This window comes from Vombatus ursinus, unplaced genomic scaffold (genome assembly GCF_900497805.2).
Source record: "Vombatus ursinus unplaced genomic scaffold, bare-nosed wombat genome assembly UNPS02009770.1, whole genome shotgun sequence".
NCBI classification, from domain to species: domain Eukaryota; kingdom Metazoa; phylum Chordata; class Mammalia; order Diprotodontia; family Vombatidae; genus Vombatus; species Vombatus ursinus.
This window is the reverse complement of record NW_020949548.1, coordinates 18,291,613-18,307,504: the sequence shown is the minus strand read 5'-3', so window position 1 is coordinate 18,307,504 and position 15,892 is coordinate 18,291,613. Positions and strand designations below refer to the sequence as shown.

Genomic DNA, 15,892 nt, shown 5'->3' with positions numbered 1-15,892 from the left:
TGGCGTGCGGCCACTCACACTCCCTTAGCTATCCCGGCCAGGTTTGGGAACGTGATCCCTCCCCGGGTACGCTGCGCTCATCTCCTTCCTTACCTGGCGCGTACTGGGCCCCGCATGGCCCCAGGAGGACTCCCAAGAACATCCCAGCGGCTGCAGGGAAGCTACGAGCAACGACCATGACCGTGACTGCAGCCTGAGAGTCCACGGAACAGGCTGATGAAACACTGGATGAGCAAGTTTTGCTTTGAAGGGGAAGATAGCTGCTTTTATTTGGCTCAAAGGGGGTGGAAACCTTACCAGGAAGGGCGGACCCACAGCAATGGGTGGGGCAAAGAGCGGAGAATGTGGAGGAATCTGTGTTTATTCTCAACAAACCAAATACAGAAATCAATTATGACCTCTTTCCTCGGAAAGACGAATTCATTCATTCAACCAAGTTTTGGTTTTTCTTTTTTTTTACTTTTTTAAAACTTTATTTCCTAACATAGTCCAATAAGAAAGATGATTATGATTGTACATGAAACTGCAAATCTACTATGCACAACTTGCTACTCCTTTTAAATATACATTATCATGTAAATCTTTTTTTCCTCCCTCCCCACCGAGATAGTTACCATTAGACCCAAATAGGTGTGTACGTACGTACGTATGTATGTATGTAAAATTATTCTATACATAATTCTATTTATCAGGTCTTTCTCTGGATGCAGACAGCATCTCCATATATTCTTTATAGTTAATTTGGGTATTTTTAAGTCAAAATAACTTATTTGTTCAGTGGTTCTTAAAACAATATCACTGTTACCCATATATGATGTTCTTGGTTCTGCTCATTTCACTATTATCTCCGCAAATCCATGTTTTTGGTTTTGGGGTTTGGTTTTTTTGGGGGGGGGTTGGGTTTTTTTTTCCCTTTTCGGTGAGGCAATCAGGGTTAAGTGACTTGACCAGGGTCACACAGCTAATAAGTGTCACTTGTCTGAGGCCAGATATGAACTCAAGTCCTTCTGACTCCAAGGCCGGAGCTCTATCCATTGCACCTACTTCTTCCACGGTTTTCTAAAATCATTGAACTCATCATTTCTTACATCACAGTAGTATTCCAGCACAATCATATACCACAACTTGTTCAACCATTCCCCAATTGATGAGCATATCCCTGTGGTTTCCAATTTTTTGCCACCACAAAGAGAGCTGCTATAAACATTTTGGAACATATAGGTTCTTCTCCTTTTCACCTAATTACATTCAGAAATAGACCAAGTACTGAGCACTTCTTGTGTTAGCTGCTCTGTAAGGAAATTTCTGGATAGACAAGTGCCATTAAAAAATCATCTTACCCGCAGAGGAGTTGAAGGTGCTGGGGGTGATCCCTGGATGAAGAAAAGCCAAGGAGTGTTAGGACAGCTTAATATGAGGGAGAGGGGGGAAATGCTAACAAAGCCATCGTCCAAAAGGTGAACAAACTGCCTTGCTGAGCAGTCAGGAGAAGCTGAAGACCACCTGTTGGGGATATTGTAAAGAGCATTGCTGCTCAGTTATGGGTTGGACTACATGAGCTTTGAATTCCCTTCCAACCCTCAGGAGATTGTTCTAAGGGCTGACCTGTGGCAGAGGGAATAGAGTCCTTTGCATTTTTCCAAAGGTCTGAGCAAGGATGGAAGTCATTCAGCTTAACATGAAAAATCATTTCCTTATGCCTGACACCATCTAACAATGAAACAGATTTATGAGGTCCTGAGTTTTCCATCCCTGAAAGTGTTGCAGCACAGTCAGGACATCAGCCTATCAAGAATATTGTAAAAAAGAATCCTGAGGTTAGACAAGAAACCTCTTCAAACTCCTAACTATATGTTGGTGTACAACAAAGAGCATGGTGATCATCATCAAATGTGAGTCCATAGAAAGTTACACCAAACATCACATTTTATCTGATTTTCTGTTTAATCAAATTTAAAACAAATCTATACAAAGGATGACGGGAACAACATTTTCTAAGAAATATTGCACTGGAGAATATGAATTTTTACAACATATGTCCAAAAAAGAAAAGAAATCCATACACAAGTTGAAAAGTTAATGCTTGAATCTGTGTCTTCTTGACTTAGTTAACAAGATTGCAAAGCAATTATTCATTTTTAAGTGGTCCAAACAAAGTACAAGCCAATCTAAATACAGTGGTGCACAGATCATGTCAGTCCATTTTAAAGGTCAATTACAGCTGAGCCTGTCCACCTTAAAAAATTGGTACACAGGGCTGCATTTTAACACCTGAAGTGCACAATCTTGAGAATCCTTTTAAAAAATTACAGAAAATACAATCTAAAGGATATTTAATCAAGCCCGTAAGATTTAAAATAAAATTGGTGAACTATCAAAAAAGGTTTTAAAGAACACAAGACAGTTATGCTAAATGTATATTAAGCAGCATTGGTTTCACTGATTAAAAGGAAAAGGAATAACAATCTTTTTAAAAAAGAATATGAAACTACACTGAAAACAGTGAGTAAACTTATTCCTTCCACACTTATTTCAGACAACCAGACACCTTCCCAAAATGGTTTTTCCCCCCCAATTATAGGTTCTTGATGCGTGGCCAGCACTCATGGCCACTTCTAAAACTTTCAATGACTTCCAAATTCAATGTATGCGAAAGGTGCCAGACAGCCTTAAAGATGGAAATGTCTAAAGAACAGAAGTCACAATTTTTGATGGCAGTCCTTGCCCTATTCTGGCATATAAGGATGTGCCCAAGGAGTATGAAAGGTAATTCAGTCTGCAAAGCCTTTTCAACACCAAACTCAGATACAAAGGAGATAGGAGGAAAGTCATAGGAAGTAATGGAAGAGGACCCCAGAAATGGAGAACACTCAACTTATTTCATATTATCATGTTATTCTACAAAAATGCAACATCATTCTTCAAATCATGTCCTCAAGGTAAAAGATTTAGCATGTATTTTTGTCTTCTACACAAATCTCTTGAAACAGAAGTCTATTTTAACAAGTTTTTTAGCTTTAATTAGGATCACTGTAGGGTGCACTCCCAGGAAGAAAAGATCAGCCTTAGCATTGTGAGGGCATAGACATACTGTATGAGAAGTTCAATAGCTATTGTTTTGAGGTTGTTGGTGGTGACATATCAGGCCAGTTGGAGCTAACAACTAAAATCAAGAAGGAATTACTTCCTGCTTTGCTCTTTCCTACAGACTGGTAGGATGTGCTGCAAACGCTCTAAAAACCAGGGAAAGGCAAGCAAACTGGATTTGGGAAAACTGATAGGAACCACAGAAGGGAAAGAACTTTATTATATTGCCTGGGAGTGGAAGCAACGAATCAGGAAAAGGGCTCAAGTCTTTTTAAAACAGCAACAATGACAACAACAAAAAAAGTGAATTAGGTTTACCTCACCAACATATGGGCATGGCTTTATATTACGAAAAATATTTGTAGTCTTTATCACCAATTGAAGAGGTGGAAAATATTTGCTATCATACACCAAGCGTGGGAGATGGGCTCTGGTTTGTTTTCATGACCATTATTATTTTAATGGAGTAAAAACCATCAAGGAATTGGACAAGAGGCATCTACTCGTTAGGGCCTTTACTACACTGTGGTGCAAGCAGGTATTGGTGCCCCTGGGTTCCCACCTTCCCCCATTAGATTTCCCCATGAAGTCCAGTCTTATGGATCAAGTTAGAGATTTCTCTACAGGATGAACAGTCTTCCCTTTGGCAACGTGCAGAAATCCAAAAGGCGACCCTAGAGGAAAGGATCCTGCTTGGCAAGAGTAATATGATAATTTCTTCAAGGAGCCTTTTTTCTTTTCCCAAGTCCAACTTCACCTCTCAAACAATGCCAATGCCAATGAAAACAAAATCCAGTTATACTAAGGGAGGAAAGAAATGCAGACAGGAAACAAAAAAATAATTCATCTAGGAAAAATTCAAGCCAAAGAAAGGAGTCTCAACATATGTGTTATGTTTTCTCCTATAATATTAAGTATACGTAAATAGTTTTAAAATCCATGTTTAACAAAAAGGAAACAAAATTACTACAAAATGATGCTTAAAACATGAAGCAGAATGGCAGGTATTCATATAAAAAGCCATAATAATCACAAATAAACTACTTCTCTAGTAATTCAGTAACTTACTGCCCTAACACTAAACAGGGAGTTTGGGGTGGGGGGGGGGGGTAGTTTGAGAAATACAAGAAAATCAAGGTGCTACTAATATAATAAAATGGCACGTACAACTGTTGCACCATCTTTCAAAAAGATGGTTAAAATTGAAGACCAAGAAAAAAACAACAAAATTTGGACAAGCTGATTTATGAAGAATGTTTCACAGAACCAGGATGAATTACTTTTCTTCTCCCACTTGTCAAGTACACAGACGAGCCATTAACTTGTGGTAAAGTATGAGGAAAATGAATTGTTTCTATCAAAGCAAAAAAATAATCCAGTGAAGAGTCAAATTGTACCCATTAAATAAAGAAAAGAGCCCACCAACTACCCACCATCAACACAGAAATTTATCATTTTAAATACAGAAAATTTAGGGACATATACAATGAATGCAGAAAGGCAAATCTGCACAGAAAACTCCAATGTTATTTCTTGTGATATCCTTTTTTCAAGAAAAATGATCATCAAGGGCAGCTAGGTGGCACAGTGGATAGAGCACCGGCCCTGAAGTCAGGAGGACCTGAGTTCAAATCCAGTCTCAGACCAAACACTTGACACTTACTAGCTGTGTGACCTTGGGCAAGTCACTTAACCCTGATTGCCTCACTAAAAAAAAAAAAAAATGATCATCATTTGAATAACATGCAGAGTTTTAAAGACTCTTAGGAAGGAAGGCTATTACGCAGAAAAAACAACTTTGTAAATGTTTAGCCCACAACAGAGCTGGTATAATGCATTTACCTTCATTATAACTAATGTTACCAAAAATATTTATGCTAAAGGCTTTACATAGTAAGAATGTGAGGGACATATAAACATGAATGATCGTTACTGTTCTGCATAATTCTTCAAGGCAATTAAAAAAAATCAAAAGCTGAAGTTCCAAAGTTTTGTTTTGAGGGGTACTTTTTTGGTCTCAGAAACAACAAGCAGGGTGGCAGTGCTAGAAATGGAAAAACTTGACCCTTGGATCCAGGTTCTCGATCATCTTTTGTTGGAGCCATACACATATGTTCTAGGTTAGTTCCGGGATTCTCCTGAGAACAGATTATTATTCACAGCTAACTCCTGGGTTTTTTTGTTTTGTTTTGTTTTGTTTTAATGGGATCTTATCCCTCAGCCATCAAAATTTGCTTTTAGAAAAGGGAGTCAAAAAAGGTAACTAGAGTTTTAGTAACCTTCTCTCCCTTCACATTTTTCAGGAGATAATGAAGAAAGATTGCCTTAAAATGTTGCTAAAAACAAAATTACAATTATCCTTTTGATGATGCAACAAGTAGAGGCAAGGAATAGGATATTTTAAATTTAATTTCTTAATCCACTTTAGTCTTCCTTTTTAAACAAAAAAAAAATGAACCAAAAATGTATAAAGTTGAGGCACCAGGTGGTTAAGGGTGAATCTGGACATGTTCAGCCATGGCTGCTCCCTCCTGAAGAGGAGAAACATGCTGTGGTGGCAAAGGCTGAAGGTGGTCACTGCCTAGAGAATGCTTTTCTGACTTCTCCTCTTGCTGCTGTCCAGCTGTAAAACAGAAAAAGATCAACACATATCATTGCAACTAGTAGCAGAATGAGGTCCCAAAAGACTTCTCTCTCAGAAATAAATCTTTACTGTTTGCTTTTGGGGGCTATATTGTCATGAAAAAGTTTCAACCTGGCACTAATATGAGAAGTTTTTAAAAACCATTTTCCTCTATATGTAAAAAAAGTAGATTTTTTAAAATAAGAGCCATTCAATTAGCACAATAATAATTCTGAGTCAGCAAATCTGTGGGAAATTAAAATACAGATCTATAGTTCAAAGATTTCCCCACTTCTGCAACGCATTTTTAAATAAGGCAAATACTTTTGAAGAAACCAGCAAATAATAATTTTTTTTTAAAGTCTCTAGTATTACTATACTTTGCTAAAGGATACAAAGCTTTGGACCATTCACAGGATACAGTGTGGAAAACAAAAATATACACTAAAAAACAACATCAGTATCTTCTAATAGGGTTGGATTAGTCTATCATCACATCTTCTGAAATGGACATTGTTAATTAAATCTGAATGACATCAGACATTTTCTAATTGCCAATAGCAATCACTTGAAAATAAGACACTTTATTTGGAACTATGCCCAAAGGACTCTAAAACTGTGCATATCCTTTGATCCAGCAATACCACTACTAGATCTGTATCCCAAAGAGATCCTAAAAAAAGGGGAAAGGACCCACATGTACAAAAATATTCATAGCAGCTCTTTTCTGTGGTGGCAAAGAATTGGAAATTGAGAGGATGTCCACTAATTGGGGAATGGCTGATCAAGTTAGAGTATATGAATATAATGGAATACTACTGTGCTATAAGAAATGATGAGCAGATTTCAGAAAAATTTGGAAAGACTTACATGAACTGATGCTGAGTGAGGTGAGCAGAACCAGGAGAACATTGCACACAGTGACATTGTGTGACGATCAACTATGATAGACTTAGCTCTTCTTAGCAAGAAAATGACCCAAAACAATTCCAAAAGACTTATGTTGGAAAATGCTAACCAAATCCAGAGAAAAAACTATGGAGTCTGAATACAGATTGAAGCATACTATTTTCACTTTTTGTTTTTTGTTTCTCGTGATTTCTCCCTTTTGTTCTGATTCTTCTTTCACAACATTACTAATGTGGAAATATGTTTAACATGATTGCACATGTATAACATATCAGAGTGCTTACTGTCTAGGGGAGGGGCTGAAAACTATCTTTACATGTAATTAGAAAAATAAAATACCATTAAGTGGGAAAAAAAGAAAATAATGCACTCTTCTTGCCTGAGGGAACATGATTTGTTAAGATAAGAATTCCTTGAGTCAATAAATCAATTCAACTATTAACTCTCCCTGGAATAATCTGACTTATTACATACTTTACTAGCAACTGTCAAATATCTGTCTCAAATGAGACTATGTATAATTATAGGTGCAAACAAACCATTCCCAGGAAACATCTCTAACCAAAGAATGTGTATGTGGTATGCCTGGTTCTACAGGGAATTAAAACTCAGCTCCATCCTCACCCTGGCTTAATCTCTTTCTGCTATCTTCCAGGCCTGCATTAAACTGACCATTACAGTTTTCAAGGCAAATCATGGCTGCCTTTCACACAGAAGTTCACAATAGAACATTCCCTCGTTATAATTCAAACAGCAGTTGGCACAGGAATACCATTCCATCTCTAGTATTGCTGTTTCAGTTTGAAAAAATGACATAGGTCTGCAATTCTCCCACTGTAGTTAACACTAATCAGACCCTTCACAGAGTTCTATTTCTAGTGAAGTTCACAATTTGAGAGAAATTGAGAATTTTCAGAAGCAAATAACAAAAGTGATACAAAGTTCAGACAGGAGAAGAGGGAGACCTGTAAGGAAAGGTTCAACCTTATGGAACCATCAAAACTCAGGTCAATTTAATATTTTTAAGGGTTCTTAAACACAAAGAACAAGCCATCATCATCAACAAATATTTACTGAATAAGGAACTATGCTGTTCTACAAAATAGGGCTCTCCTGTCCAAAGAGATCAAACTAAGAGGAAATGGGCCAATACTGCAGCAGAAGACATTCAGTCTAAAGGAAAAATTTCTAGATAGTGAAGGTTGCCAGAATAATTGGGGTTAAAGTTAGAGTTCATTTATTCAATCTTCATCCTCCTTGACCTCTCCAAAGACTCTGACATTGTTAATTATACATCTCCTAGATATCTTCTCCTCCTAGAAAACCTAGACACTGCTCTATCCTGGTTCTCCTCCTATCTGTCCAGTCTCCTTTGTAAGAACTTCATCTAGGTCATGCCTACTTTTGTGAAGTATCCCCCAAGACTCTGTCCTGGCAGTCCCTCCTTTCTCCTTCTTTACCATCTCACTTGGTCATCTCATCTATTTTCATGGATTCACTTCTAATCTCCATGAAGACGATTTTCAGATTTATTTATCAAGCACTAACCTCTCTCTTGACCTCCAGTCTCCAATCTCCAGTTACCTACTGGACATCACAAACTGGCTGTCCCACAGACATCTCAAACTCAACATGGCCCAGACTGAACTCATTAGATTTCCCTCCAAACACTTTCCCCTTCCCAACTTCCCTTTTACTGTCCAGGGTACCACCATCCTCCCAGTCACCCAGGCTCTTTACTCTCACTCACCCTACATACATAGTCAATCTTTTGCCAAATCCTGTTTATTCTATCTTCATAACACCTCTTGTCTACTTCTCCATCTCTCCACTCACACAGCTGCCATCCTGGTAACAGGTCCCATCATTTCCCATGTGGACTGTGGACTACTGTGGACTGTAGTCTTCTGGTTGCTATTTCTGCCCCAAGTCTCTCCCCATTCCCCAGTCCAATCCTCAGAATGATCTTCCTGAAGTACAGGTCTAACCACATCACTACCACCAGCACCTCCACCTGACCCCCACCCCTGTTCAACCAACTCTAGCAGCTCCCTATTACCTTCAGGATCAAAGATAAAACCCTCTGTTTGGCCTTTAAATCCCTTCCTAACTTGTTCCCCCCTACCCCCCATTCCAGTCTTCTTACATTTACTTGCCCCTATGCATTCTAAGATCCATCCTTCTTCTCATCCCTTGGACACAATACTTCTCCCACATCTTTTCACTGGTTGCCTTCCTCCTGATCTCTGACAGCTGGCTGCCTTCAAGTCTCAGCTCAAATTCTACCCACTGCAGGAAGCCTTTTCCTACCTCCCTCAATGGTAGGACCTTCCATCTCAGACTGTCTCCAATTTGCTCTGTACTTATCTGGATTGTGTACAGTTATTTACGTGTTTTCTCTCCCGTTAGAATGCAAGTTCCTCTAGGGTAGGGACTGCTTTTGCCTTCTTTTTTATGCCCAACACTTCTCAGAGCCTGACACACAGTAAGCTTAATAAATGCTTGTTGACATCATTTGATTTGGAATAGTGAGGAAATTGAGGGGATTAGGACAGCAAGTGGTTAATTATGGGAATTAAGTGAGCCATACTGACTTCATCTTATGACTCAATTCTGGAGCTAGCTTAGTTCCCTTCCTATTCAATTACGAGTCTAGTCTAATTTCTGTCCTGTGAGAAAAGTTTGTTTAATTGTGAGAATTGAGAGGAAACCTTATTGCATTGTTTGAACCTAGCCCTGCATGGCTGGGAAATTGGACCACCTCCACCTGCTGTTTAGAGATCCTTAACTATGGACTTAGACTATGCTGACCAAATTGACATGGTCAGGTCAAACTTTTTTTTTTCTCAGTGATTATCTCTTTCACCAATCATAACAGGTTACCAGAAGGTCAGTCAATAAACATTTATTAAGTGGCTACCATTTGCCAGGCACTGTGCTAAGTGCTAGGGATACAGAAAAAGGTAAAAGATAGTCCCTGCCCTCATGACAACCAATTCCTATAACTATACTTACCTTTATCCTCCCTAGTCTCTGCCTTCTTCCACAGTATAAGCTCTCTAAACTGCACATCCTTCTGAGTCAGGCCTTGTTGTCTTGGGGAAGTTATAACCTAACCTAACTGATACTCACAGGAGATGTTATGTAGGCGCCAACAGGCAAGTCTATTTCCCTAACACATTCCCCCTCCCTCTCCTAAATCACCTCACAGCTACAGTTGGAACCACTTGACCCACCTGGAGAGTAATGCAGTAAGAGCCTTGCCTCTCTTTCAGTGTCAGCAAGTTGGCAAGCCACCTAACTCACCTGGGCAGAGGGAGTTGTATGAGATAGACAAATTCGATCTCATTATGTTATTTTTCCTCTTGAACCTATACCTCTACCCCCCACCCCTTCCTTATTGCTATGGAGGCTATCAGGTTCACAACTTTGGTGTCACTTCTGACCCCTCAATCCCCATCACTCCCATTATCATATCAGTTGCCAAAGAGGATCATTTTTATTTCTTCAGTGGGGGGGGGATGGGGGGAGACACTATTGAGGAGGTGGAAGCAAGCAAAAGTTAATAAACAAAAATTAAAACACCTACAATGTCCTCCTTCTCTCTGAATCCTTACATTGCTTCAAAGCTCATCAGATATCAGACCTCTTCCATGAAGACTTTCCTGATCTCCCTTGTTACCGATGCTTCCTCCTTCCCTCAATTTTATTTTGCTCAGAGTATATTCCTCCCTTCTTCCTTCCCTAGTAGAAAGTAAGCTCCTAGAGATAAAAAACTGCCTCACTTTTAGCTTCATAACCACATCTCCCTGCACACAGTAGGTGTTTAATAAACATCTAATTGAATAAGACTAAAGATTTTTAATTAAGCCTATCAATGCTAACTGGGTTGTCATTTAAAGAAAATCTGTGAAATGTGCTTTGGAGAATAAAGTTTCTTTTAGAAATTTTATATTTTTTTCTCTTCAATACAGCAACTGTTTTACATTTTTGTAGATGAATAGAAAAAAGCACACATCTTACTCTTTGAAATTACATTTCATTTATTAATAATTCATTGAAATAAATTTTGTTTACTACTAGCTTGCTTTTTTTGTTTTCCAAGAAAAAAAATTGCAATTACTTACGTGGCTGGAATTTTAATTCTCCACCTGGCCCTGCTGGAGGTACTCCTTGTTGTAATTTCTTTTGTTCCATCTGTTGTACCACCTGGCAAATGAAAACAGTGAGAACTAAATGTGTGAAGGTAATAGTACTTTTCTCCCAGGGTTGTTATGAGGATAAAATAATATTTGTAAAATGATTTGCAAGCCTTAAAGCACTTTATCAATACTAGCTATTATTGTTATTATGTTTGGAAGAGAGATCTTCACTGGTGAAAACGCTCAACCCCTGCCCCACCTGGATGAGGCAACTGGATGTGAGGCAGGTACTGACACTCAAGGGCTGACCTGCTGGTATTCGTGTTTCTGGGCCTGGAGCTGGTCGTGCTGACGCTGGAGCTCTTCCTTTTGCTTCTGGAGGTCTTCTGCCTTCTGCCTGAGCTTGTGTTCTTGTTCGTAGATGTGATTTTCAAATTCTTTCAGCTCTTCTTCTGTGAAAAGCTGCTGCTGATCCAACGTCTATTAAAAAAAAAAAAACCACAGGACAAGGAAACGCCTGAGTTTTCTTGTAGAAAGAAGGGCACCACCATGAGGTGGAGAGTCAGAAGAGGCAAGCATTACGCTCCTCAAATGGTGACCACCGTCACAGAAGGAATCTTCTATGCACTGAGCAAGCAAGACTTCACAAAACTGAGGCTGCAGCGTGCTTCCTGCCAAGCAGGGGCAAAGTGAGACCGATTTCCAGACTAGCTAATACATCTACTTCTTTTGCTTGACTACTACTTGTTACAAGGGAGAACATCCATTTGGGCTAACAGGAGAAAGGAAGGAAGGAAGGGGAAGAGTAGGAAGGAGAAGAGGGAGGGAAGGGCAGGGGAGGGAAAGGAGAAGGGAGAAGAGAGAAGGGAGAAGGGGAGGGAAAAGGGAAAAAAGAGAAGAGAAAAGGGAAAAAAGAGAAGAGTTGGAAGAGGAAGGGGGAAGAAAGGAGCCTTAGTGAAATATTAAGAAATGCCTATGACAGAAGGAATTTCAGAAGAGGACACAGATAAGCAGGGTAGATTTATCACTATTGTATTACACTTAACATACACTTTTAAAAACTGTACATAACCAAAGGTCATGGTTTTAGATACAATACTATTTTCTGTTCTTTATATACTGAAATGTTTGTGTTTGTTAAATTTATTATTAAGAAAGGAAACTTTTTAAAAGGTGGCAACAATTTAAAGTCCCTTCTAGCTTTTAAAGTTTTATGATTTTATCACTCTAATTGTGTTTGAGGGGTAGTAAGACATAGTGGATTGAGTAGGAACCTTGGAGTAAAGGAAGCCTCAGGTTCAAACCCTGCCACTGACACCTGCATACCAGCTCTATGAGCCCAGCCAAATCACTGAACTGCTCAGTGGTCTGGAGGGCTCTAAGATCAAAAATTCCAGGGGACTGATAGAGTACATTAGAAAATCAGTAGAGGGAGTTTCCAAACTAGGAATTCCTCATACTGATGAAATCCCAGGTCCTGACTGGGGAACAACAGCAGCCCTTCTCTATGCCATCCTGATCACTAGAGGGCACTAGAAGGAGAGGATATTCCTCTGTTATCTTCCTTCACACCTTCTTCCTCATGTTTCAAATAATAGACAAAAGCCTCTAAGGTCAAAGAATCAGCCTCTCAAATATTATAAAAAATGTCTGAGTTGACAAATGTATACCTTTATTCAAAATTAGAGGCAGCTAGATGTTACAACAGAGAGGGCATCAGGCCTGGAGCCAGGAAGACCTGAGTTCAAATTTGACCTCAGATACTCACAAGCTATGTGACTTAGGGCAAGTCACTTAACCGCTGCTGCGTCCTCATCTGTAAAATGGAATAATAGTACCTATCTCCCAGGGTTGTTATGAGGATAAAATAATATTTGTAAAATGATTTGCAAACCTTAAAGCACTTTATCAATACTAGCTAGTATTGTTATTATATTTGGAAAATGTCAGATTCTGTTTATGTTGGCACAGTCCAGTATCTCTTTAAATTTATGTATGCTGATCTTTCCTTGGATCAGTAAGAGTAATTCTACCAGTTCACAAAAAATTGGTCTTCTATAAAAAGTCATTAAGTATCTAAATATAATACAAAAGACAAAAAGAGACATCAGTGAACATCTTGATGAAGTGAAGAAAAACATGATATAAGTCCACTTAAAACAGATATTACCTCCCAGCTATCTGGCTCCAAGAATTCTTTTTTCTCAGTAGCTTTTAGAAACTCATCCAAAGTTACTAACCGGTCCTTGTTAATGTCAACCTGATTAGAGGAAAACAGAAATATAACATTAACTTTGCCCTCCACCATTCAGACATTAGACACTCTCTTCTGCTAAGAAATACTGGAATACTATGTGACCTCTGGTGAGACGGGTACAAACTGGGGGAAAAAAAAACTAATCCTTTCTGTAACAGCAGTAGGACATCTTTCACTTCTTTACTGTGGAGCTCAGAATGATGTTGATTCTATTTGAGCTCAAAGGTTTCTTTAAAAGCCTAACCAAAACAAATTTAAAGGTGAGTACTTTTCATGATCTTAAATTTAGACTTTTCACTTAAGGTTTTAATCAAAAACTAATTTCAGATTCCTTCAACTTTTGATTATCTGTATTAACGACGGGAATATATGACCCTATAGTCACTACTATTTGGCACCTAGAGTTTAGTCTGTATTTATGCCTGAGTATGGTGATGACTGCTAATGTCCTGTACATAATTATGTATACACATGTCGTTCCCACCCCCAAAGAACATAGGTTTGCAAGAACTGCTTCATTCTTTATGTCTCCAAGACCTAGGACAGTGCCTGGCACATAGCAATGCTTAATAAATGCTTGTTGTTTGAATTCACTGCAAACCGAATAATGAAGAAATACTATGAAAACCTGCTACATGAGTTGCTTGAAAGCTTTTCTGTTGCTCAACTCAAATCTGTGAACACAAAAGACTCTCAGATTGAGGCAAAGCTTCAGGCTAAGAACAAGACACCCTAGGTCCCATGAAGGTAGGAGCATTGCCCCTCTCTGGGTTCTCACAGTGACGTGCACAAAACAGGTATTTAGTAATTATTTGTTACATTAAATTTTTGTATTTCTAAGAAAGGGAAGCTTCTTACACTCCAAAGTACAGAGTTCAGAATACCCATCAAGGGAGTAATTAAGATAAAGAAGTACTATCTGTAGAGTAAGATATCAACTAAGTGAATCACTATAGTTGTTATCTTCTTCCCAAACCTGCCCTCCCCCTAATTTCTCTATTCCTTATTGATGGCACTATCCTGTCAGTTATCCACACCCAAAACCTTAAGAGTTTCCCAACAATTCTTATTAGAGAAGCCATCATGGATCTGTCTCTGAGTCCTATGGATTCTACCTTGTCAATAGCTTTTGTATCACTAGCTCCAGTCGCTTATAACTTCTTATCAGGGGTATTATAACAGCCTCCTAATTTGTCTTCCTACCTCAAGGTGACCCTCTCTCCCATTCATCCTCCACACCTCTGCCCAAGTATCTTCCTAACATAGCCCTCTAATCAATGCCATATAATGCTGAACTTTCAATCTGGAGGATCTGAGTTTGCATTTTGCCTCAGACTCTTACTGAATGTATGATCATAGGAAACTCATTTAACTTTTTTTTTTTTTTTGAGACTGGATTTGAATGCAGGCCTCTTGACTCCATCCAGTGTGCCACCTAGCTGCCTGTCTTGATGGGAAGAAAATCTTTCTAATTCTGAGGCTAGCTTCTTTTTCTCTTTATTTTTTAACAATGCCCCTTTACTAATTAAAAATATTGTTCTGGAGCACTACAGAATCCCTGTACAATGTAGCAGTCAGTTAACAAGAATATTCAAGTGCTTACGACTGCAAGTCACTGGAATAATAATTCTAATAGGTAGCACTGATAAAGAGCTTTAAGGTTTGGAAAATCCTTTACATATACTATTTCATTAGATCCTCATAACAGCCCTGTGTAACCACAAGCCTAATCTGTACTTCAAGCACTCAAGGTGAACCAGGAGTCATTCTATCCACCAACGAAGAGTCTTCTGCAAATGCCCAAGCTTGAAATCCAGGTTATATCTACAAGGTAGATACTATTATTATCCCCATTTTTCAGATTAAGGAACTGAGGCTGGAAACTCACTTAACTTTTCAGAGCCTCAGTAGCCTTACCTATAAAATGGAGATGATCTTGGTACTAACAACCTCACAGAATTTCTAATGCTTTGCACATCTTAAAACTCTACATAAACATGTTATTAGTCTCACTTTCCCACTCAAAAACATTTAGTGGCTCCCTTTAACCTAAGAAAGAAGTCTAAAGCATTCCAGGTTCTCTTAAATCTAGCTCCAGACTACATTTCCAGTCTTGTGACAATCTTTTTCCATTCAAACATTAGGTTTTACACAAACCGAATTCCTCTATCCTGATTTTCATCCTCTATTCATGCCTTTTCTCAAGTGGTCCCCCATGTCTGACATGAACAATGCTCTCTCTTTGCCCCAAAACTCTTCATCACTCATGTCTTTTGTTGAAATTATTTCCTTCCTTCATGTTCCAACTCAATTGTCATCTGCTCCATGAAACCTTCCTTGACCATCAACCCTCTCCCCAAATGAAAATGATCATTCCCCTCCTATGTACTTCTGATAGCACTTTACCTTGAATCTCTCCTTTGTACTTAACTCAATCTACTATCTCTTAAGTTATTGGTGGATAGGTCATTTTACTCTATTAACCATAAGCTCCTTGAGGACAAGCATGTGTCATACCTATATTCATATCCTCAGTATCAAGCGCTTACTTTGATAATTTAGTGGTATAATCAAAAAATGTTGAATTTAGTTTCAGAAGATCTGCATTCACATCCTAGCTCTGCTATTTATTAGAGTTATGAACTGGGGAAATCTTTGCAGCTCTATGAAGCCTCAGTTTCCTCCTCTACAAAGCAAGAGGGTTAGTCTAGATAATCAGAGAGTCCTTCCAGCTCTCTCATACTGGAGTATCAGTGATTTCATTGATGTGCCCACTCCTTTCACCAACAGAGATGGCAACACCACCATACCTTAAGTGGACTACTTAAATGAGTTGCAGTACTATAAACATTCATCATCTCATGGCCAGTCTCT

General features: G+C 38.7%; 2 protein-coding genes across 2 annotated transcripts in view; both read right to left on the bottom strand.

The window, feature by feature from the left end:
* Window positions 1-238, bottom strand: part of NCR3LG1 (natural killer cell cytotoxicity receptor 3 ligand 1) — a 12,293-nt gene extending 12,055 nt beyond the window's left edge. Inside the window, exon 1 of the mRNA XM_027852617.1 lies at window positions 94-238. Coding sequence (XP_027708418.1) covers window positions 94-178 — 85 coding nt within the window. The 5' untranslated portion in view covers window positions 179-238. The remainder of the gene's footprint in view (window positions 1-93) is intronic.
* Window positions 239-4,744: 4,506 nt separating this feature from the next.
* Window positions 4,745-15,892, bottom strand: part of NUCB2 (nucleobindin 2) — a 35,914-nt gene continuing 24,766 nt past the window's right edge. Inside the window, exons 10-13 of the mRNA XM_027852639.1 lie at window positions 12,932-13,021; window positions 11,071-11,241; window positions 10,747-10,828; window positions 4,745-5,710 (exon numbers count right to left, since the gene is read on the bottom strand). Of these exons, the coding sequence (XP_027708440.1) occupies window positions 5,577-5,710; window positions 10,747-10,828; window positions 11,071-11,241; window positions 12,932-13,021 (477 nt within the window). The 3' untranslated portion in view covers window positions 4,745-5,576. The remainder of the gene's footprint in view (window positions 5,711-10,746; window positions 10,829-11,070; window positions 11,242-12,931; window positions 13,022-15,892) is intronic.